General features: G+C 36.8%; 1 protein-coding gene across 1 annotated transcript; it reads left to right on the forward strand.

Annotated features, from left to right (window-relative positions):
- Positions 1 to 810: 810 nt before the first annotated feature.
- LOC145102424 (protein ALTERED PHOSPHATE STARVATION RESPONSE 1-like) lies at positions 811 to 5,399 on the forward strand. Its single transcript, XM_079039819.1, has 4 exons — positions 811 to 2,311; positions 3,213 to 3,433; positions 3,733 to 3,956; positions 4,234 to 5,399. Exons 1-4 carry the CDS (start codon positions 1,351 to 1,353, stop codon positions 5,024 to 5,026), a joined length of 2,199 nt encoding a protein of 732 aa, XP_078895945.1. The 5' UTR covers positions 811 to 1,350; the 3' UTR covers positions 5,027 to 5,399.
- Positions 5,400 to 23,421: the final 18,022 nt, after the last annotated feature.

Consider the following 23,421-nt stretch of genomic DNA (forward strand, 5'->3'; position numbering starts at 1 on the left):
CCAATGAGAGGCGACAATATTTCTAGATCTATTCTTATACCTATAAAATAAAAGAGAACATAAAGTGTGTGTGTGTGTGTGAGAGAGAGAGAGATTTAAGGATGAATTATGGTACGTTGTGATGGTTATCAATTGGCTTTGGTGGTGCTAGATGGAGAGAGACAATCTCAACCGGTTGTGGCGGTGATCAAATGGGAGGCGACGATATATATATATATATATATATATATATATATATATATATATATATATATATATATATATATATATATATATATAAAGAGAGAGAGAGAGAGAGAGAGAGAGAGAGAGAGAGAGAGAGAGAGGACCCACTGTATATTAATTTTTTTTTTCTTTCTTAAATAAAAAAAACTCATAAATAGTCCCTGTGATAATGAAATAACGGAAATACCATTCACTTAACTGATAAAATTTGACAAAGTTAACAATAAAAACCTTTTATTAAAAGTTTTGAAATCACAACATCCATACGGTATTTTAAATTTAGAACGGAAACTCTAAATTTTACATAACACATGTACTATTTATGAAGTTTTGTCTAAGTAAAAAGACGAAAACCCGTGATGTGAGGGGTACACAAGGTCTTTTAATGGTAGCAACCAAAAGGATCAACTCGGATGCATTTAAAAACATAAGGACCACCCGCATCAAAAGTCTAAAATTTAAACTAAAACTGAGAATAATACCAATCGCAGGGACCAAAACTGTAATTTACTCTGATTTATTTATATAATCTAAGCCAAAGAGGCCAAAATATAAGCATTACAGGTCCCAATTCGGTATATATGGAGGTCTTACTGAAGTACGTACAAGTTCTAATCAATAATATACAAGTCAATGCAACATCATTACTCTGCATTTGGGGTTTTGAGTAAGGAGTTAATTCAAACAAATATAACACACACATTCCCTCTCTCTCTCTCTCTCTCTCTCTCTCTCTCTCATACACACTTATGTTTGACAAGCCATTTTCAGAAAAAACCTAGCTTTACCATTTCTCTTCTCTCTTTCTCTGCAACCCACCTCCATTTTTGTCTCAAGCTCCAACTTTTTTCTTCAGAAAAATGATTACCGCGACATGGGTTTCTCTTGGGTTTTTATCAAACAAGATTTCTTTTAGCTAAAGCTCACCCAGATCTTCAAAATCGAAATGTGTTTGTTTCCTCCTTTAAAAATCAACACTTTCTTGAACTCCCTCTGAAAACCTCAAAGAAAGATACCTTTTTTACGCAAACCCATTACTTTTCTACCAAAAATCTGTAAAACCCTTCGTTCATTCCTTCTAAAAACCATTCCTTTAATTTTTTTTTTCGGGGGTTTACATTTATAATGGGGTGTGTTGCTACAAAGTTAGAAGAAGAAGAGGAAGTGGTGTCTATTTGTAGAGAGAGAAAGCATTTCTTGAAGTTAGCCGTAGAGAAAAGGTACGCGCTTGCAGAAGCTCATTTCAGGTACTGTCAATCAGTCTATGGCGTTTCAGCAGCCATACGACTTTTTGTTGCCAGACATTCTTCATCTTCTTCGCCATTTCTCATCACTTTTCCACCACCATCTCCTCCTAAAGAAAACAAGGTTGTTTCAAACCCTTTGTTTCTTCAACAAAACCCTTCTGAAGAACCCAACAAAAAGAATAAAGATGCCACTGCATGTGCGTCTGGTTCATGTTCTTGCTCCTCCTCTTCAACGTCTTCCGAAGAAGACGAAGAGAGAGAAGATAAGTTTAAGAGAGAGAGGGAGGTAGAGAGAGAAAGAGAACAAGTAGAGAGTTGTGGGTATTTTTATATGGGAATGCAAATGCCGATGCATATGCATATGCCTATGCCTCCTCCAGTTTCAAATATTCCATCGATGCCATCACCACAGAGGGAGTTTGGGTGGGATTTCTTTGACCCTTTTGTGACGATGAGGCCAGAGGTCATCAGTGGGTATAATCGTAATTCCGATGATGATTTGAGGGTAGTTAGGGAAGAAGAAGGGATACCAGAGCTTGAAGAAGAAGTTGAGAGAGTGGATGAAGTGAAAAACAAGGTGGTGAGGGGTGAAGAAAAGAAAGAGGAAAGTTGTGGGGGTGAAGTTCTAGGGTCCACAGTGGAGTGTGCTAACGTGAGCCAGGGTGAACCTCAAAAGGGTTTAACAGTCATTGATACACCCGAAAGTGGAAGAGAGTTGTTGGAAGCATTGAAAGATATTGAAGACTATTTTATACGGATTTATGATTCTGGAAAAGGTGTATCCAAGATGTTGGAATCTAACAGGATCCAATCACAATCTGGCTTAGAGGAAATAAAAGGTAGGGTCTTTTTCGTCTTTTTACATCATAAACCCACACCTGGTTGGTTGGTTTTCATTCAAATTTGTACAAATTACTTCTTCATAACTTCACTTGTCTTCTTATGCGAGTAGATCTTTCCTTCTGATTTGCCATTTTTCTCCTCAAAAAATGTCACTTCTTTCTTTAATCAAGATTTTCAAAAGAACATTAATTTATCTTATTTTGACATGATTTAAATTTTATAAGATTACTCTACATAACTGTAAGAAAAGCCTTTACTGAGTACTTATTTGAGTAGTATTTGGTTTGACTATCTAAAGTCAATGTTAAATTTTTATTTATGATTGTTTTTTTGCATGTTTCATTGGACATGCATCTGTTTAAGCTTTTTTCTTTACCAATTTTGTTATTCCTTTATTATTGTAAAAACCAAAAAGGGTACTTAATTATTTCAGGTTTTATTTGTTTTAGCTACTTTTTGCATTTAATTTTCATGGGACCTTGTTTGTGAGGCTGGGGCTAATTAAGAAAAACGATCAAAAAAAAAAAAGTGGACCCTTTAAAAAGTACTCCTAAGCCCCATGAGAATTGCAGTAATTGCTTATGTGTGAATTACTTATTTGCCCATTGTCAGCCCTACATATAACTCATGCAGTCGATGAGGTCATTCCTTTTTTCTTAACTAAAAGAAGTCTATTCTACATCAATATTACCTTTCACATGTTTAATGCTTATCTTATCCTATTCTTGTTTCTTGAATTACCCCTTTCTTTTAAAAAATATCTGTATACTTTTGACTTTCTAGAGTCAAACTTAGGAATTCACAAATTAAAATGTGGTGTGAGCTTAACAAATCTACTTTTCCTCTACCTTTCTTTCATTTAATATTTGTAATAGTTATTGTCATATGCTTATGCAGAAAACTCAACTAAACTCATTCAAGCAATCGCACACAGATCAACATCCTATCGATTAACAACATGTAAGAGTCTTGTGGCATCAAATTCTAAAACGGCTTCTACATGGACAGAATTCAATAATGATCTCTTTGATGATGGAGGGGGAATGAATTCAGGAAGCCATACATTAACATTAGGAAGACTTTATGCTTGGGAGAAGAAGCTATATGAAGAAGTTAAGGTAATTGCTATAATCCTATCATCTTTGTGTGATTGACTTTTCTGGTCAAACTGCGTAAAGTTTTAATATCAAAATTGATATGAGTTGTTCAAATTACAAGAAAACATTTGTTACCCATTGAACCATCTAACATATAATATAAATAGAGAAAATATTGGTGGTCGATCTTTCAATATCGGAGTGGATATATAATTTGAAAAACTGTATGTTTGACCTCTATAAAAACAGGGCTAGCTTTTTCTGAAAGGGTATTTTAGACATTTAGTTAATAGTCATTGAAACATTTGCATAATTCATAGGCGGGAGACAACACTCGGAAATTATACGAGAGAAAATGCAGCCAATTGAGGAATCAAGATGTGAAGGGGGATGAGGGAGTTTCAATAGACAAAACACGAGCTGCAGTTAAAGATTTGTATAGCCGAATTTTGGTTGCAATTCGAAGTGCTGAATCAATCTCTGAAAGAATCGAGAAACTCAGAGATGAAGAATTGCAGCCTCAAATCATTGAACTTTTACATGGGTAAGTACTTAATAGTTAATAACAAGTAAATTTCCACATACTCATACATTTGATACTTGTACTAGACGCAATAAAGATGGTACATTGTTAAAGCGATGATCTTGTTAATACCCATGTTGTATTTTGTTCTCTGCATTAGTACAATTTGATGTGCTAAATCATCGGACAATTGTACTATATGCAATAAAACTTGTACACCCTTAAAGAAACGAGCTTTTCAATCATTTAAGAAAGTAAGAAACAATCTTTTTGATAACCCGTTTCATATTTGATGCAGCATGATGAACATGTGGAAGGTTATGTTGGAATCACATGAAATTCAAAACAAGATCATGAATGAAGTCAAACTATTCACTTGTCCAACGTATGGAAAATTCTCAAACAACACTCATCGTCTTGCAACCCTACAGCTGGAGGCTGAGCTTCAAAACTGGAGGACATGCTTCAGAGAATATCTCACTGCACAAAAACAATACGTTGGAGCTCTTTACAGTTGGCTTTCAAAGTTCATAGTACCTGAAATAGAATTCTACTCAAAAAGCCGAAACACATCTCAACCTTTTCAAACAATAAATGGGCCTCGATTGCTCATGATTTGCCAAGATTGGTTTAATTTGATGGATAAATTGCCTGATAAATCGGTTTACTTTGCCATGAAAAGCTTCTCAAAAGATTTACACTCTTTGTGGACGCAACAAGGAAAGGAACAAGACCAAAAGAGGAAAGTTGATAGCTTGTCAAAAGAACTCGATCGCAAGATTCTTGCTTTTCAGAAGACTGAAAACAGGGTTTTTGAGCCGAATCTTGAACTATGTGAGATTGGGGTTGATCATCGGGCAGATTATTTGAAAGAAAGGAAGGATTTTTTAGATGGGTTTAGGGCAAAAGTGGAATTAGAGAAAGGAAAACATCAAATTTGTATGCAAGAGACTCAGAGGATCACATTGAATGGATTCCAAACGGGATTTTGTCGGGTTTTTGAGGCGTCAATTGAGTTCTCAAAAGGGTCGATAAAGATGTATAATGATCTTGTTGGCTCTTCTCAGGAAGACGATGAGAGCAGGAGATGACAGGTTTATTTATTTATTGATTAATGGTTTGTTTAGTGGTGATTGTTGTACATTAGATTGTGATCGAAGCTGCTTGCTGAGATAACATTGGTTTAGACTTTAGATGATTAGTTGGATTTGTTTAAGGTGATCAAGAAGTGGTTTTTTCTTCTTGATTTGATTAGGGTTTGGTGTTTTTGCTCACAATTTTGTTGGTAAGAACTGAAATTTCCTAATTTCTTGCAATCTTTATTGGTAATAAGTTCCAAGAAGTTGTAGAGAAAGTTGGAGATTCAAGTGGGCAATTGGTTTGTAAGTAGTAGTCTCTGTTTTTCTGAAGGAACAGGGGTTCTATTGTTTATTTGTTGAGTAGCTTTCTGCAGTTTATTGTTCATTTGGGTTTGATATTAATCTGCTAAAAAGTTCATATTCTTGGTAGTTGTAAATCAAAAAGGAAGATTTTGGTCAAAAAGAATTAAGAAAATTGAAAATCAGGAGTAGATACCCAAATATTGTGCCATTACAACGGGGTCGTGTTGTCTTCTACATGTGCCCTCCAAGTAATCCGACTTGTACTCTATTCGGTAAATATATTGATAATGATACCTCAAGGCAGCGTGGTGGTCTTCTTTTGTCGATTTTTCTTCCTTGAGAATTGTTTCCAGCTCTCTAGCTTCCAACACAACATATCAACATACCAAATATGAATAAAATGTAGCCAAAAGCCTAAAATTAATAAGATATCATGTAAAATATATGATTATATATGATATTAAAATACCCGACACTTGTTTTTTTGATTATCCCCAAACAAAGCTACTTTTTATTATAACCTCATTTTAATACATAAAAACCACTAGAGTTGGTAATGGATCAATCTGAGTTGGGTTCGGATTCAACCCATTTATTAATTGGATTGAAGTTTCCAACCAAACCTGTTTACTTAAATGGGTTGATATTTCCAACCCAACTCAATCTTTAGATAAATGGGTTATCACTGGGTTGACTTGCTTATGTAGTTTCCAACACAACCTACTATATAAATTGGTTAAACTTTGGTTAATCCATTTAAAATAAAAAAAATTAACTAAACATTTATCATTTAAATTAGTTCCAAACATAAATAAAACTTCACAGTATGACAAAAGCAAAATCCTAATTCAAAAGTACATATAAGTTATCCAAATAACATTAAAAATATTTAATTTCGAAGTGATTTTGAAGAGTGACTAATATTGTCAATGCTAAAAAAAAGAATGACAACTATGATTGAATTTTTTTAAACATAAATAATAGTACAAAATTATAATTTATAAATTAATACATAATAATATTCAAATAATCATTAAATTAAATATATATTAAAGTTAAATGAGTTGCGGGTTGAAAACAAGTTGATAATTTTTACCCAACCCAACCTATTTAATTAAATGGGTTAAGTGAATTGACCCATTTAACTTAAGTGGGTTGCAAATCTCAACCCAACCCGCTAATTTTGGGTTGAGTTCAAGTTAGGTTAATGGGTCGGGTCGATTTTTGACAGCTCAAAAAACCACCAATATCACATAGAATAGCCTAAATTGAATTCACAATTATGTTTCGACTCAATGCATATATTTGTATCTAAAAGCCTAATTACTTCAAAATCCTACATACAATCTTCATAAACATATCACACTTATTTTGAACCATATTCATTTTTGCATCGTATCAAAATATACCCTCAAAAAATCCCCTTATGCTTGAGATATTTTTGCTAAATTTCAAAACATACATACGATAAAATAACATAAAAATAAAAATTACAGCTTTTGTAACTTTTAGGTCTTTACAACTATCGACTTATGTATTTTTTTCCATGATTTCTTGATCTTCATACTTTATAAGCTCTTATAATAACTTTTGCACACTTTTCTTTTCATAACTTTTTTCACTTTTTTTTTCATACTCATATTTTTTTTCTCTACATAAAACCTAAATAAAACATATGCCTAAGCTTGAAAACTTAACTTCAACATTTATTGATATAGTTTAATGTATAATGACTAAAATAATTTTTCATGGATACTGTCACACCCCCGAACCGGAACGGCGGAAACGTACGGGGGCGAATGACTTCATCTTGTAATATCATAACAAGTGTGTATAAATGAAACATAGACATCATCATCACCATGCATAAAATATAACAACATACATAATTTACATCATTGTGTTTGTTGATAAAATTACATCTCAAAAATATCAAGTGTATGATGAAAAACATAATACAACAACATCTCAAAAGTCCAAAGCTGCCAACCTACTTAATGGGTTCCTGAGAATACAAGTTATTTTGAAAGCATTAACATATAAAATGTTGGTGAGTTCATAAACATATTTGGATGAAAAATTTGTATTAGTTGCAAACTCCAGAAAATCCGATATTTTCCATAAAAATAGTTTGTGAGCTTTGTTTCAAATCTTGTAGTAAAGCATGTGTATCCTTGTTTTATCTTGTTTGAAAAAGGTATCGAGAATAATTCCTAGAAAATCCTGTATTTTTTGTGTCATGAGAAATCGTGGTCTTAAACCCAAAGACTGGAGTGAGGTGAGTAGTACAAATAATCAACACAATGTTTATACTTTGCAAAACTGAGTGATATGTATATTCAACGTAAAATTTATAATAGTTTTGTTATTCTCTATGTGAGTCGTTATAAACATACTAATATGACGGAGTGCCTGTCTTGACGTTCTTCAGGCGTCAGTTTCGTAGAAGACATTTGTCACCCTAGAATGGCATGTTTAGCTATAGCAAGCAGCTCAGGTGTGGGGTGTCAACCCCGTATAGATCTATACACAAATTCTCGTTCTCCCTCTTGGAGACGCTGGTTATAACTACAGGACTTACGGTGTACACTAAGGTAGGTACGGTGAAGGTGCGTCTCACAATAGCCTTATCGAAATTTTTACGCGAATAGTGTGTTCCATTATTTAGTGTTAAAATAATGATACGAGTATATATTTCTGACTATAACTCATAAATAGTAAAAATGTAATCATTTTTATCGAGAGTGTCAGAATAGTTCGTTGTTTCATCATTGTTATCAAAATAGTCGATTGTTAATGATAAGTCCACGAGAGGCCCATTTTACATAAAATGGACACTAAGGCCCAATTTTTCATAAAATTGATGCTAATGCCCATTTAACACAAAAGATGTTATATAAGGCCCAATTAGGATAAAATGGCCATAAGAGGCCCATTTTGACTTAAATACTCAAGGATGGCCCGTATTTGTTTGTGTCACACCCCAAAACAGGAACGGCGGAAACGTTTTGGGGCGGAGGATGTCATGTAATGTATCACAACAATGCAAAGTAGTAAACAAGCAACAACATCGTCCATTGCATTAACAGTAATAGTTTAATACATGTGTGTTCTTTCATAGTGATAAGACATTACAACAAGTAATCAAAATAAAAGACGAGTCTTGACTGCTCCGTCTTCTCAAAACCTGGTCATCGTACTGTCTACTGGTGACTTGAGAATACAAGTTATTTTGAAATTGTAGGTCAACATTTAAGCTGGTGAGTTCATAAGTATTTAATGTCATTGTTGGTATAAGTTTGATGATAACATTTGGAATCGTTCAATGTAATTGTTTGTATATGTTTTGAAAACTCCTAGAAAATCCCATATTTTCTACTAGTATAAAAGTAGCCTTTTATCGAGGCCCAACTGTTTTTGAATATTTGTTTCTAAAAGTCCAACATTTATCCATAAGTGTGTGGTAGTTTAAAAGTTCCAAAACTGAAATGAAATCGTGTTTTTCATGCCTAGAGTAGTAGATTTGTGTAAATATAAAATCACTAAGGCATTTGATAACCTCGTAAACCAACGTGTTTCTAATACTCCATGTGAGTTTTATAACCATACTAATGACCCAGACTGCCTGTAACAACGTTCTTCAGGTGTTGGAATGTTATGACGTTTGTCACCCCAGGCATGCCGGCCTAACTGTAGCTAACAACTTAGGTGTGGGATTGTCAATCCCGTATAGATCTATACACAAGTATCACGCTCCCCCTACAAGGGATTATGGTATATAATACAAGACTTAAAATGCATACTCGAAAGTACGTGAAATGTCTCACAAAACTTAGTATAAAAAAGATTTACGTATGAAAATGTCCATTTGTTCTTGTGTATGAAAGTATCTCTTTGATATAGTGTTTCTAGTATGTAAATGTTCATGATTTTCTCGTAAACTATACCTATTATAGTTTCTCAAAATGTGTGTTTCGTTTGTATAGTAAACCCTAGTGTAATGCTCACCTGTTATGAAAAGTATAACTTCTGTTGTGCCATAAATGAACACATGTACTTAAAGTATAAATAAAGTGTTTGATTCGTATATACATATATAAACATGTTTTATTTCCAAAAGACAAGATGTTATCAAGAACATATATTGCATACGAAAGTTCCTATGTAGTAGTTATGAATCACATATGATTCACTTGATAACAAAGAGTATATAGTGAAACTTTATGTTACACACGATAATAACCGCGTGTTTACTTGTATTCCCCCTTTAAAAGTGTATAAAAAGCATTGCTAAAACATTTGAAAGTGTAGTTTATAGGGGTATGAACTCACTTGATAGATCGAAGAAAGCGAGATGATAATTGAGCAGAAATTCAACTTGGGAAGAGTTGATTTTTCTCGGGATTCTCGAGAATCTCGGGAATCTCGGGAGTGTAGAACCTTCCTTCGGAACTTGAGTGTGAAAACCGGGGATTCGGGAGGGCTTCGGGAGCTTAACCGCAGAGTTTCGGCACGAGAGATGGAAGAATGGAGCACCTAAACCCGGCACCCCAAGAGTTCTATTTATAGGGGTGGATTTTTGGGTGCCACGTTGTGGCAAAGGCTGGCCATGTCGTGTGGAGCAAATCTTATCTCCTTCTGTTGATTGGATGCCCTCAGCCACTTGTCGGGTCGCGACAAACTGTGCCACGTCGTGGCAGACCTGACAGCTTCGGATTTTGGATCCCGAACTTGTAAAATCCATAACTTTCGCTTAAGAGCTCCGTTTTCGACGTTCTTTATGTGCACGCGTAGCTAAAAATATTCTCTACAACTCTTGTTTAGAATTCGTCGGCTAATTTTGACTTTATTTTTAATTATCTATTTTTAACAGGCCGGGACACGAAAAGTCCGTTTTCGTCAGACTTTTCGCCGTTGCGCTACTATTGTTGAGACCTTCGATTCTCATTTAGGTTGTTTCGGTCAAAAGTCTCTCGAGCTCTATTTCGAGTTTTTAGCTGTCTACTGCTATATCCGGATCTTGGAAAAATCATAACTTCCTCATACGAAGTCAGATTTGGACGTTCTTTTTATGTACGCTCACGGTTTAATGATATCTACAACTTTCATTTAGATACGTAAGGCTAAAAACCATTGTATTGAAACTTCGCGTTTTTCGTGTAATCGATGTTGCCGGTTTTGTCGGAAATCTTAGAATGGTCATAACTTCTTCGTTATAACTCAGATTTTAGTGTTCTTAGTATTTCTGTAAACCTTGACACAATATCTAACATAATAGATATTCCTATAAAGACTTTTGCACATTTATTTTTCGAAGTTAATTTCATTATATCAAAAGTGGTTACAATACTAGACTTTTTAGGTCATTACATAGAGTCGAAATATCAGGTTGTCACATCATCCCCCCGTTAGAGGGAATTTCGTCCCGAAATTTAATGTAAGGTAATTATTTGTGGACTAGGGAAACAGATGAGGTTATTTTTGTTTTATCTGATCTTCGTGTTCCCATGTGTATTCAGGTCCTCGCTTTGCATTCCTGTGGACCTTCACGATGGGTATGTGACTTTGTTTTGTTCTTTTAATTTCCCTATCTATGATTTCAATTGGCTCTTCTATAAGGTGGAGACTCTTGTTGATTTCGATTTCGTCTAGAGGGACGACGAGGGTCTCATCGGACAAACATTTCTTCAAGTTTGACACATGAAAGGTAGGGTGTACGTTATTGAGTTCCTGCGGTAGACGAAGTTTGTAGGCTACCGGGCCGATCCTTGCAAGGATCTTGAATGGTCCAATTTATCTTGGGTTTAGTTTCCCACGTTTTCCGAAACGTATTAACCCTTTCCAGGGCGAGACCTTTAATAACACTCGGTCCCCGACCTGAAATTCCAAGGGCTTCCATCTTTTGTCCGCATAACTCTTCTTGGTCGAATGTATGTTAAATGTTTTTGTGGTCTGTGAACGTAGTACGCCTTGTACCCTACAAGTAGTGTCTCCAGATCTTCAGAGCAATTACCGCTGTTCATGGCTCAAGATCACGTGTTGAATAATTAACTTCATGTGTCTTAAGCTGTCTTGAGGTATAGGAAGTGACCTTTCCTCTTGCTTAAGAACACAACCAAGCCCTTGGTTGGATGCATCACATTACACCATGAAATATTCTATCCCTTTTGGGAGGGATAATATTGGTGCGATGCATCAAGCTTACTTTAGCGTTTGGAACGCTCTTTCTTGTTTACAGACAAGTCCGGTGCTCCCCAAGGTGAGAAACTTGGCATAAAGAATCCCCTTCTGAGGAGTTTGTTAAGCTCACTAGGAAGTTCTTGCATCTCAGTTGGAGCTAGACGATAAGGTTATTTTGCTACTGGGGTAGCCCCTGGAACTAAGTCGATTCTGAATTCGACTTGACGCTGTGGTGGTAGTCTCGGTAGTCCTTCTGGAAAGGTGTCGGGAAAGCCTCGTACTTCTTGGATGTTCTGAATGTCCTTCACTTCTCGGAACGTCTCGGCGATGTGTGCAAGGAATGCATGATATTCCTTTCGTAAGCACTTCTAAGCTTGCATACACAAAATGATGAGAAGGTTCGTACTTGGTTCATCGCTGTAAATAGCTAGAGCTTCGTTGTTTAGGGAGGTTAGGACGAATTGCTTTATCAAAGCACCTGATGTTGGCTCGATGTAGACTTAACCAACTCCTACTGATTATGATGTCAAAACCTTGGGGTGGATTAGATGCCATGAAGATCTAAAAGAAAGTATGACTACTCATGAATTAGGGAAAAGGATAGGTATTTCTAAGTTTATTCTCACGGAAGCACGATCACTCGCAGTCTTAGGCAGTCTCCGTCCTGAAGTTCATAGTAGAGCTCATACCTGGTTCATCAATCACAGTCTCGGGTATACGAGTCGTATATAATTAAGATTGAAAAGGTGGGTCTTTGGATTGAACTTGATGTACTGCACGAGTGGTACTTCAGGGAGGTTTGCCGAGGTTTCTTTGGAAAGGATAAGAAACATGAGGTACTCTACGCATGAGTACTTCGGAGTTCTGAAGTGATAGTTTTGTTAGAGAGATGATTTTGGAGAAAGAGATTTACGCACGAAACTGGTATTGTGAGGATCAAATAGACTCTGATCATATGATGAAATCGGAATCACTTGGAAATAAGGCACTAGATTTGATCATAACGGTGTTACAGACAAAACACAACAGTGCAACTTTTAACAGAGTTACCGTAATATAGGTTTACTATAAGACTAATGTTGGGAACTAGGTATACTACGAAAGACAAGTATACGCAACACGAGGGTCCCTTAACTGACGGGTCCTTACAAAAGATAAGATTCGAGTTGCACTAGTTTTAAACAGTTTACGAGTCTGTTACAACGAACACCTTAGATACTTTAACGAGGGTCCGAAGTAGTTTCTCCTACGGCAGTGATCCTTAGTATCTTCCCGTCTGCGCTGGAGTTCTTTGTTATTGGATAGTCTTTTTTGAGGTGTCCTATCTCTCCGCATTGGTGACATGCCTGGTTCGTACTAGTATTGGTGGTGGGAGTGAGGTGTTTACTCAGGGTTACGTGGACACGGGTGCCCTCCTCGTTCCTCCACTTTGAAAATTGCCTTTTAAAGAGTCCGGCTTTACCACCACCTTTGTGTGTAGGGTTGGTCCCGATGCCAGGGACTTGAGAAATGGGTCATGCCGGTGCTGAAGGGGCAGGAGTTGCCACTTGCTGCTGTTGCATGGCAAACCTTTGGAATCGTTGGCGCTCCTTTCGAGCTCGGCGATTTCATTTCCTCCTCTCGGTTTTACAACTTTGCACGTCCGTAACTGTTGCCATTCGTTGGCTTCTTGGATCTATACAACCATCGAAATTTTCAATTCCTTTTCCAGCCGTGATTGCGTTTTTAGCGTTGAGGTTTACAAGGACAGCCATCACGGCAACTGTTACCGCGGCTTGGAATGTGGCGGCGTCGATATGAAGTATAGGGGCTTCGTTGTTCGGCTGTCTACTTCTGGATGACGACATGATTCTGTAACATGAAAGGAAAGGAGTTCGTGAGCTATTATGGTTGAACCTAGATGTATCTTGATCGTTCATGTAAAGGGTAGAAGTATGTTCTCGAGAGTTTGACCTACATCCCTAAGATGCAGTCCTAGTACAGAGCAAAAGTAAGTTCATAGAATGGTCTCAAGACGTTTGACGTTCAAACCAGGGTATTATTGGTTGGTGGATAACATGATCCAACCTTTGAAAGAGACTTGGAAATGATTCCAGAGTTAAATTACCATAGTCCAATAACTTGACTAAATGGGGTTTCAGATAGACCCCAATGAAAGCATGATGAAAGCATTTGAACGAAGATTGACACGGAAGTTAGCCGACTGTCGATATCATTGATGTTTAAGATGTAATAGGTATGGGTAAATTGACCTTGTTGTAGGTCTTACATCATATTCGGAGTAGAAAAGTCTTTGACAGCATAAAGACTTAACTAAAAGTACTTATAGTACAAAGTAGTCACATAGAAAGCACTACACAAAACATAGACAGGAACACGGTTCTTTAAAACAAGGAAAGAAGGAAGTAAGGTATCTCCTGCTGGCGACGGTCACCCCTATGGTGAACCCTTAGTTCGGCTAGTTGACGTTCCATATCAAGCATGTATCTTTCGTACACCCTTTGGCGTACTTGGAGCTCTATAACTTTGGCTCGGGTTTCAGCTATTGCTTGCAGCAGGGTCTCATGGTTTCTCTCAGATCTCTCACTTGTGATCAAGGCGATTGGTGTGAATGGTATGCATTCTTGCATTGGCATTAACCTCTTCGATACGATGGAGAGTCGTCCTTCCCTAAATTTCGTTTCGGGCAACTCTACGGACCAGAATTAGAAGAATTCTGTCTGCTGAGCTTCCTTCGCTTATGCTATAGAAGCTTTGGTCTCCATTAAATGGCATAGGCTGATCTTGCTTTTCGCTCCATGACTCCAAACATTCTACCCAAGGGGGCGTCGGGCCATGAAAAGCCGGACTAGGGTTAGGATTTAGAAATGGAGCTACCGGGGGTAGGTTATCAACCTCGAGTTCGGAGTTATCAACATCCGAAAGGTCTTCTACATGGTGATCATTCAAAGGGATTGGATGATCATTCTCGGGTTCTTCTCCAAACCATCCAGCATTGCCTTCGTTTGGAAGGTACGGGTTGCCGTGGGGATGGAGTCCAACCATGTTATCTACGCGAGAATTGGGGTAAGGAAATAACTATTAGACGAACTATCTAGATAATTATTAGAAAATATCCATTAGTTACATCACTATTTGTAAAGTGCATACTAGTTATATGAAATCAAAACAGGATAGGCCTTCGAATAAGTGACCTTAACTCCAAATTCACAAGGAATAGGGGTAAAGCAAAATTTTCATAGATTCTAAGTCTATGATATCCTAGTTACATATAACCTTAGTGTATCCACTTAGCAATTATCAACTTAGTAATGAAGATCCTTTTTAGTTCTCAAGTAAGTAATTATAGTAACACAAAATACTCCTATAGTATTTTAGACTTAGGTTCTGTTATAATGTTCTCATTGTGGTAGTGTTGGTAGGTTTTTAGACTTGTTGCCATACCACAACCATTCTTGGGCATGTGCTAATCACTCCTCGGACCAGCATAGTTGATCAGGCTATGCCACTCCCAAGACTGACCATACATCCCCGAGCTTACCTGTGATATTCAACAATCGTAATACTTTTGTTCTTGTCATTATGACACTGATTTTAGTATGAATGCAGGCACGTATACTTTATTAAATATTTTATTATTTAAAAGTATTAACTCTTGGTCAGAGTGCTTTAATCTCATTGTATTTATAGTTAGTATATCTTTTATGGGTTGACATACTCAATTCACTATAAACAATGCTCTGATACCAATCTGTCACACCCCAAAACCGGAACGGCGGAAACGTTCTGGGGCGGAGGACATCATGTAATGTATCACAACAATGCAAAGTAGTAAACAAGCAACAACATCGTCCATTGCATTAACAGTAATAGTTTAATACATGTGTGTTCTTTCATAGTGATAAGACATTACAACAAGTAATCAAAATAAAAGACGAGTCTTGACTGCTCCGTCTTCTCAAAACCTGGTCATCGTACTGTCTACTGGTGACTTGAGAATACAAGTTATTTTGAAATTGTAGGTCAACATTTAAGCTGGTGAGTTCATAAGTATTTAATGTCATTGTTGGTATAAGTTTGATGATAACATTTGGAATCGTTCAATGTAATTGTTTGTATATGTTTTGAAAACTCCTAGAAAATCCCATATTTTCTACTAGTATAAAAGTAGCCTTTTATCGAGGCCCAACTGTTTTTGAATATTTGTTTCTAAAAGTCCAACATTTATCCATAAGTGTGTGGTAGTTTAAAAGTTCCAAAACTGAAATGAAATCGTGTTTTTCATGCCTAGAGTAGTAGATTTGTGTAAATATAAAATCACTAAGGCATTTGATAACCTCGTAAACCAACATGTTTCTAATACTCCATGTGAGTTTTATAACCATACTAATGACCCAGACTGCCTGTAACAACGTTCTTCAGGTGTTGGAATGTTATGACGTTTGTCACCCCAGGCATGCCGGCCTAACTGTAGCTAACAACTTAGGTGTGGGATTGTCAATCCCGTATAGATCTATACACAAGTATCACGCTCCCCCTACAAGGGATTATGGTATATAATACAAGACTTAAAATGCATACTCGAAAGTACGTGAAATGTCTCACAAAACTTAGTATAAAACAGATTTACATATGAAAATGTCCATTTGTTCTTGTGTATGAAAGTATCTCTTTGATATAGTGTTTCTAGTATGTAAATGTTCATGATTTTCTCGTAAACTATACCTATTATAGTTTCTCAAAATGTGTGTTTCGTTTGTATAGTAAACCCTAGTGTAATGCTCACCTGTTATGAAAAGTATAACTTCTGTTGTGCCATAAATGAACACATGTACTTAAAGTATAAATAAAGTGTTTGATTCGTATATACATATATAAACATGTTTTATTTCCAAAAGACAAGATGTTATCAAGAACATATATTGCATACGAAAGTTCCTATGTAGTAGTTATGAATCACATATGATTCACTTGATAACAAAGCGTATATAGTGAAACTTTATGTTACACACGATAATAACCGCGTGTTTACTTGTATTCCCCCCTTTAAAAGTGTATAAAAAGCATTGATAAAACATTTGAAAGTGTAGTTTATAGGGGTATGAACTCACTTGATAGATCGAAGAAAGCGAGATGATAATCGAGCAGAACTTCGACTTGGAAGAGTTGATTTTTCTCGGGATTCTCGGGAATCTAGGGAATCTTGGGAGTGTAGAACCTTCCTTCAGAACTTGAGTGTGAAAACCGGGGCTTCGGGAGCTTAACCGTAGAGTTTCGGCACGAGAGATGGAAGAATGGAGCACCTAAACCCGACACCCCAAGAGTTCTATTTAAAGGGGTGGATTTTTGGGTGCCATGTCGTGGAAAATGCTGGCCACGTCATGGGGAGCAAATCTTATCTCCTTCCGTTGATTGGACGCCCTCAGTCATTTGCCGGGTCGCGCCAAACTGTGCCACGTTGTGGCAGACCTGACAGCCTCAAATTTTGGATCCCAAACTTGTAAAATCCATAACTTTCGCGTATGAGCTCCGTTTTCAACGTTCTTTATATGCACGCGTAGCTGAAAATATGCTATACAACTCTCGTTTAGACTTCGTCGGCTAATTTTGACTTTATTTTTAATTATCTATTTTTAACGGGCCGGGACACGAAAAGTCCGTTAAAAATCCATAACTTCTTCATCCGATGTCCGTTTTCGTCAGAATTTTCGCCGTTGCGCTACTATTGTTGAGACCTTCAATTCTCATTTAGGTTGTTTCGGTCAAAAGTCTCTCGAGCTCTATTTCGAGTTTTTAGATGTCTACTGCTATATCCGTATCTTGGAAAAATCATAACTTCCTCATACGAAGTCAGATTTGGACGTTCTTTTGTGTACGCTCACGGTTTAATGATATCTACAACTTTCATTTAGATACTTAAGTCTAAAAACCATTGTTTGAAACTTCTCGTTTTTCGTTTAATCGATGTTGCCGGTTTTGTTGGAAATCTTAGAATGGTCATAACTTCTTCGTTGTAACTCGGATTTTAGTGTTCTTAGTATTTCTGTAAACCTTGACACAATATCTAACATAATAGATATTCCTATAAAGACTTTTGCACATTTATTTTTCGAAGTTAATTTCATTATATCAAAAGTGGTTACAATACTAGACTTTTTAGGTCTTTACATAGAGTCGAAATATTGGGTTGTCACAGTTTGTTTGTTCATTTTCGACCCATTATGATTTAAAATGTCGTAAATGGCCTATTTTTATTGTAAATAACCATTTTGGCCCAAAGATACCGAAAATGACATAGGAGCCCATTTTTAATTAAAAATGACACTTTTGGCTCAATAAAATCGTGAAAGTCAAATAACACCCATTTTTATAAAAAATTGATACTTTTGGCCTCTAAATACTGTGATTGTCAAATAAAAGCCCATTTTTTTTTATCAAAAATGACATTTTTGGCCCAATAATACCAGAATGTCAATAAAAGACCATATTTATGAAAAATGACATTTTTGGCCCAATAAATACCGAGAATGTCAATAAAAGCTCATATTTGTGAAAAATGACATTTTTGGCCCACTAAAACCGTGAATGTCGATAAAAGCCCATATTTATGGAAAATGACATTTTTGTCCCATTAAAACCATGAATGTCAATAAAAGCCCACTTTTATTAAAAATGACATATATGGCCCCTTTTTATGATTTCTTTAGTTTTATTTTGAATATTCAAACTTACTTAGCCTCTTTAACCAAACATAAGAAACTACATAATGTAAGTTATTCCAACAAATTCAAGGCTTGAGTAAATATCGAAATTTTGGAGCTTTTAGCATAATATCACAACATAATAACATATATATTATACCAAAAATACACATACAAGCATACATAACAAGATTTTACACAAAACTAGCTTGTATTCTCCCCCAAAAGTTAGTAAAACACGAAAAAAAGGGGTATGAAGCTCACCTTGGGTTTTGATCGGTTTTGAAGATGAAGAGGAAGGATGTTTTCGATCTTGAATGCTCCTTTGGGAACAATTTTCGAAACTTAGAGGGTTCTAGAAGTATGATCACGAAAGTAAGGTGGTTATGAGGGATAATCTTAGCATAAAATGGAATGTAACAACTTAAGTATAGTTATCATCTTACCAAAAGTATGAAACTTGATGAAAACCTCTTGAAAACACACACAATCTCACAGTTTCTTGAAGGAAAACGAGAGAGCTCTTGAAAGTTTAGAGATGAAGGAGGATGTGAGTGAGAGTTGGAATTAGAAGTGAGAGAGGGATGGGTGGTCTCGGCCGATCTTAAAGAGGAGGAATGAGAGAAATTAGAACTTGGTTACATGAGGGATATTCACTCCTTGCATGGAAGTATGCAAGGTAATGCCTAGTTACATGGTGAACAATATGGAGGTGGCACCCCATAAATCAACCCTTGTATTTTTTTTATTTTTTTTTTGTTTTTTTACTTATGGGCTAACCGATCGGCCCATGAGAAGGGAAGAAAGAAAAATCGTTTGGGCTTGGAGGATAGCCGAGAACACTTTAAGCCCAATAGGGTTTGCGGTTTGCTCGAGTTTTTGGGCTTGGATCGGCCCAAGAATGGTTTTCGGTCCAATACTAGGCCCAAAGAAGTGAATTAATCCCTATAAGGATTTTTGGTTTAGGTGAGAAAGCCCAATAATGATTAGGGCCCATTAAGCTTTGAGATATTACTTCACGACCCAATAAGGGTCTTACGGCCCAAAACTATGTTAATTAAAAAAATTTCGGCCCAAATATGGGTTCTCGGCCCATAATAAGGTTAACTAGGGCTTTTGGACCAAGAAGGGCCCAATAAGAAGGTCTAAGTCCGTTAGAAGGTTTAGGTCGAAGGCTTGGGTTAAGGCCCAAAGTTGAGTGATCATGGCTTATTGGGTTAGATTTTGGGCTGACACGAGGAGGTTCCGACTTGAAACACAATTTTGGATGTATAAACTTGCATAACACTTAAATTAATTTATACTACACGTAGTGTTACATAGTTACACAAAGGATGCTAGTTGTATATGGATAGGGATTTCTAGCCCTAAAATGCTAGTTGTGACAGATTCATTTGAGTAAATAATGAAAAAAAATATTATATCCTTTAAACTACACATGTTTTCATTTTTGTCTTATTATTTCACTACAACTGGAAAGTCGCATATATACTTGTTAGCTAAACAAAACCTTAGAATTCGCTTCAAATTATCTCATATAACACTAGCAAACGCAATTATAATGCAATAATACCAAAACATTTTTTTTTAAAAAATTTGCTAGATTTTTTCTATTTTAGACCAATTTTCAAGTCTTCATTTTTTTCAATTTTTATCATTTTTCAATTTTTAAAAAAAAAAAAAAAATAGCATGCGTTTTCCTTATTTGATCCCCTACCACACTTATTTCATATAATGTCCCCATTGTATGCATAAACAATAGTAAAACACATAAAAAAGTTAAAAGGGAGAAAAAAGAACAAACTCCTATGTGATAGTAGTGACAAGATCGAATCGATGGTCATGGGTAGTCGTTGACATCTCGTATAAATACTGGAATACGGGAATTCTAAACTGCTATGGAATTAGATCATGTACCAAGTAAGTGGACTTCGGCATGTTTGCTCCAGTTAGTGAAAATAAACATGTAATTTCATCGCCCTGTGGAAAAGGTAGGACCACAACGTGGTGACGAGATATGAATGAGAAAACATCACTGTTGAAGGGAGCATCACGATGTGGTGAAAGTGTTACCACGTTGTCATTATGCAGATATGTGAAATTGTCGCTGGAAAATAATAAGTAAGAACGGTGTTCGATGACACATTCCACTCATGTCATAAACGTCTCTTTCCCGTATTTAAGGGTGTATACCCACAAATTTGCTCAAATTTCTCTCGATTTAAAATGTCACACCCTTCACCTAATTTTTTTCACGCCTCTCGATAATTGCTCATTAACCCTCTTGACCTATTCGCAGAACTTAGTGACAACATTATAAATATTCAGTGAGATAAAAAAACAACCAAAAAGTAATAACAAGGAAAATCATATGGTTTACAATCTAAAAACCAAATAAAACACATAAACAAACCAAAATAAAATCAAATAAAAACATAGTCTAACCAAACCAAATTAAAACATAAATAAAAAGATAAAATCAATCGTCATCCCCTGAGTGATAAGTTCCCGAAGGTCCGACATCCTCATCTTGGGAAACGTTTGTTCTAGCTATGAACGTATGGCATATGGGTGTCAAATGGTGGTGATGGTGCTACTCCTAAAGGATTCATAATAGTCTCCAATGAGCCTCCAACCCACACATCATGTGCCAACTCGTCGTCGAAATACAATCCAAGCCCTTCTACCTGTTCAGATAGCCCCTCAACATGTGTAGAAACATGTCGTAAATCGATAACGCACAATGGCTCCTGGACCGGTCTGTCGTATGTCCTCATAGATAAGTGTGGATGGGGTCATTTGATGCCTTCCAATGGTTCGATCAGATTGTCGTCCAATATAAAATGTCTATAAAATCCCTGATCAACTATCTTCATGGTATCGATCCGTGTTACCGTAATTCTACGACCTAGAAAAAGTATCAACATCCGCATAATGGGTGGCTCTAAAAATCCATACGACTTAGCAAGTCGTGTCACAAAATCCCCCCCCCCCCCATGTAACACTCCAAAAATCATAAAAATTTAAAACTAAAAAAACACCATATATCATAATTGTTTTACAAAAGAACCATTGATTTAAAAGTATTATTATAAATTAGAGTTCCCCAAGACCCAATAACACAACACATGAAGATGTGCACGATCACGCCTTTACTTTTTCGTGATCATCTGAAGTACTTGAAACAATAAACTGAAACTGTAAGTCAAAGCTTAGTGAGTTCCCCCACAGTATCAACACACAACATACAAGCAACATGTATCGGGTCCACAACCTCCCGATTGGATTACCACAGGCCCACAACCTTTCAGCTGGAATGCCCATGCCCAAAACCTTTTGGTTGGATTGCCTAATACATAACGAGTCCACAACCTCTTGTTTGGATTAACCCTTAGCCTAAAACCTCCCGGTTGGATTACCCCGATCTGTTGACTGTCAGCACAAAGCAGTAGTCTCAACCCCAACATAACATGTCGACATATAACATATAACATACATATTCAGCAGACAGATAATTATACAACCAATAATCATAGGCAGTCCTACATGCATACCATTCTAACGCATATCAACAACCATCAAATAATCATAGAGGCTTATCGCATGCAACACATATCATTAATCGGTATCTAACAGGATATCAATCCATTGGGCCGGACTTGGTGCCTTGGACCCACAAGTACAACAAGGAAGACTCATCTCTCAATATGAAAATATCTTTGGTAGGACACAACTCTGAATGCCAACTCAACTGGTCACCTATTCATCAAATAGAGACCAAACTCAATTACTACTCTGAATACTCAAAATACCCTTAAGTCAAACTTGGTCAAAGTCAACTGTCAAAGTCAAAGTCAACTACAACAGGTCAACCCAAGTCTTGGAATGTACTTTTATGCTTATACATCTACTGAGATCTACTATATTAATTTACTTATTGTGTTGTTTGACTGTTCATGACTCGGTTGACCTATAATTAATGATGTGAAACAAATTTCTTTGAGATTAAATAATGGAACTGATTTATGATTCATTGTGATCCCTTTTGATTGTAGCTTATGTATGTGTGCACCCCTGTTTTCATTTTCTTACAAGCATAAATTTGGTTCAGGTCCATTTAAACTTATGCTTTTATATGTGTAACGACCCGTCTTTGGTATGTTGCTTCCATGGTATTTATTTAGAAGTTTTCAAGAGGGACTCGGCGAGTCTATAGCCCGACTCGTCGAGTAGGGACGGGATTTAGAGCACGTGTAAGTCGGCGACTCGGCGAGTCCATATTCGGGACTCGGCGAGTCTGCCTGCCAGGAAGAAACCCTAAATCCCCGGGTTGCTCACTATTTAAGCAATGTTATGTGCCCCAAACTCGCCTCCTTCACCCTCAGAGAGCTGTGAGAAACCCTAAACCATCCCTTGATTGATTTATTGTGTTTTGTGTGAATTCTTGAAGGCTTGAAGAAGAAAAAGAAGAAAGGATCAAAGAGAAGAGGTGTAGAGCAAGGATCCAAGGTCAAAATCAGAGTTCATTGAGGTATTTCTCGGAGTCCTTCTGTTTTATGCTTAAAACCTCCATTAGAACACTTCTAGGGCTAGTTTGATGTAGTTTCCAAACCTTATAGTCGTACGGATGCCTTAATAGGTCGAGATATCCCTAGATCTGTTCATTTAGGAGTTGTAGAGCCCAGATCTATTGCCTTTTCGAAGTTGCTTCGCATGAGAACCCTAGATCTAGCCTTTATTATGCTTTTTGAGCCTTATAATCTTCATGGATGCTTATGGGCACGTAAAGATAGAATCTTTACGTGTTAATCAAGCTAAGGGAGCCCAGATCTATAAGTTTTATACGCTGGATTCAAGCAGAATCGAGTTTAGAGTAGCTGCATGCAAGCGACTCGGCGAGTCGAGTCGCGAGTCCCCGATTTTCCCCTTTTGAGCAATGCCGAGTGGGGACCAGTGAGTAGTAGAGTGGACTCAGTGACTTGGAGGTCAGACTCAGTAATGGAGGGACTCGACGAGTTGTTCATACAACTCGGCGAGTCCAAGGCAATCTTCTTAGCTCGAAGAACAACTCGTCGAGTTGTTCATACGACTCGGCGAGTCGGATGCAGATTGCCTGAGTCTTAGAATCGAAAGGGAACTCGTCGAGTTGATGCCATACTCGACGAGTAGCAGCGAGTAGGATTGAGAAGTGAGAATAGAGACTCGGCGAGTTGGCGGCCCAAC

Source organism: Lactuca serriola, chromosome 4 (assembly GCF_051521515.1).
Source record: "Lactuca serriola cultivar US96UC23 chromosome 4, Lser_US96UC23_V15, whole genome shotgun sequence".
Lineage (NCBI taxonomy): Eukaryota > Viridiplantae > Streptophyta > Magnoliopsida > Asterales > Asteraceae > Lactuca > Lactuca serriola.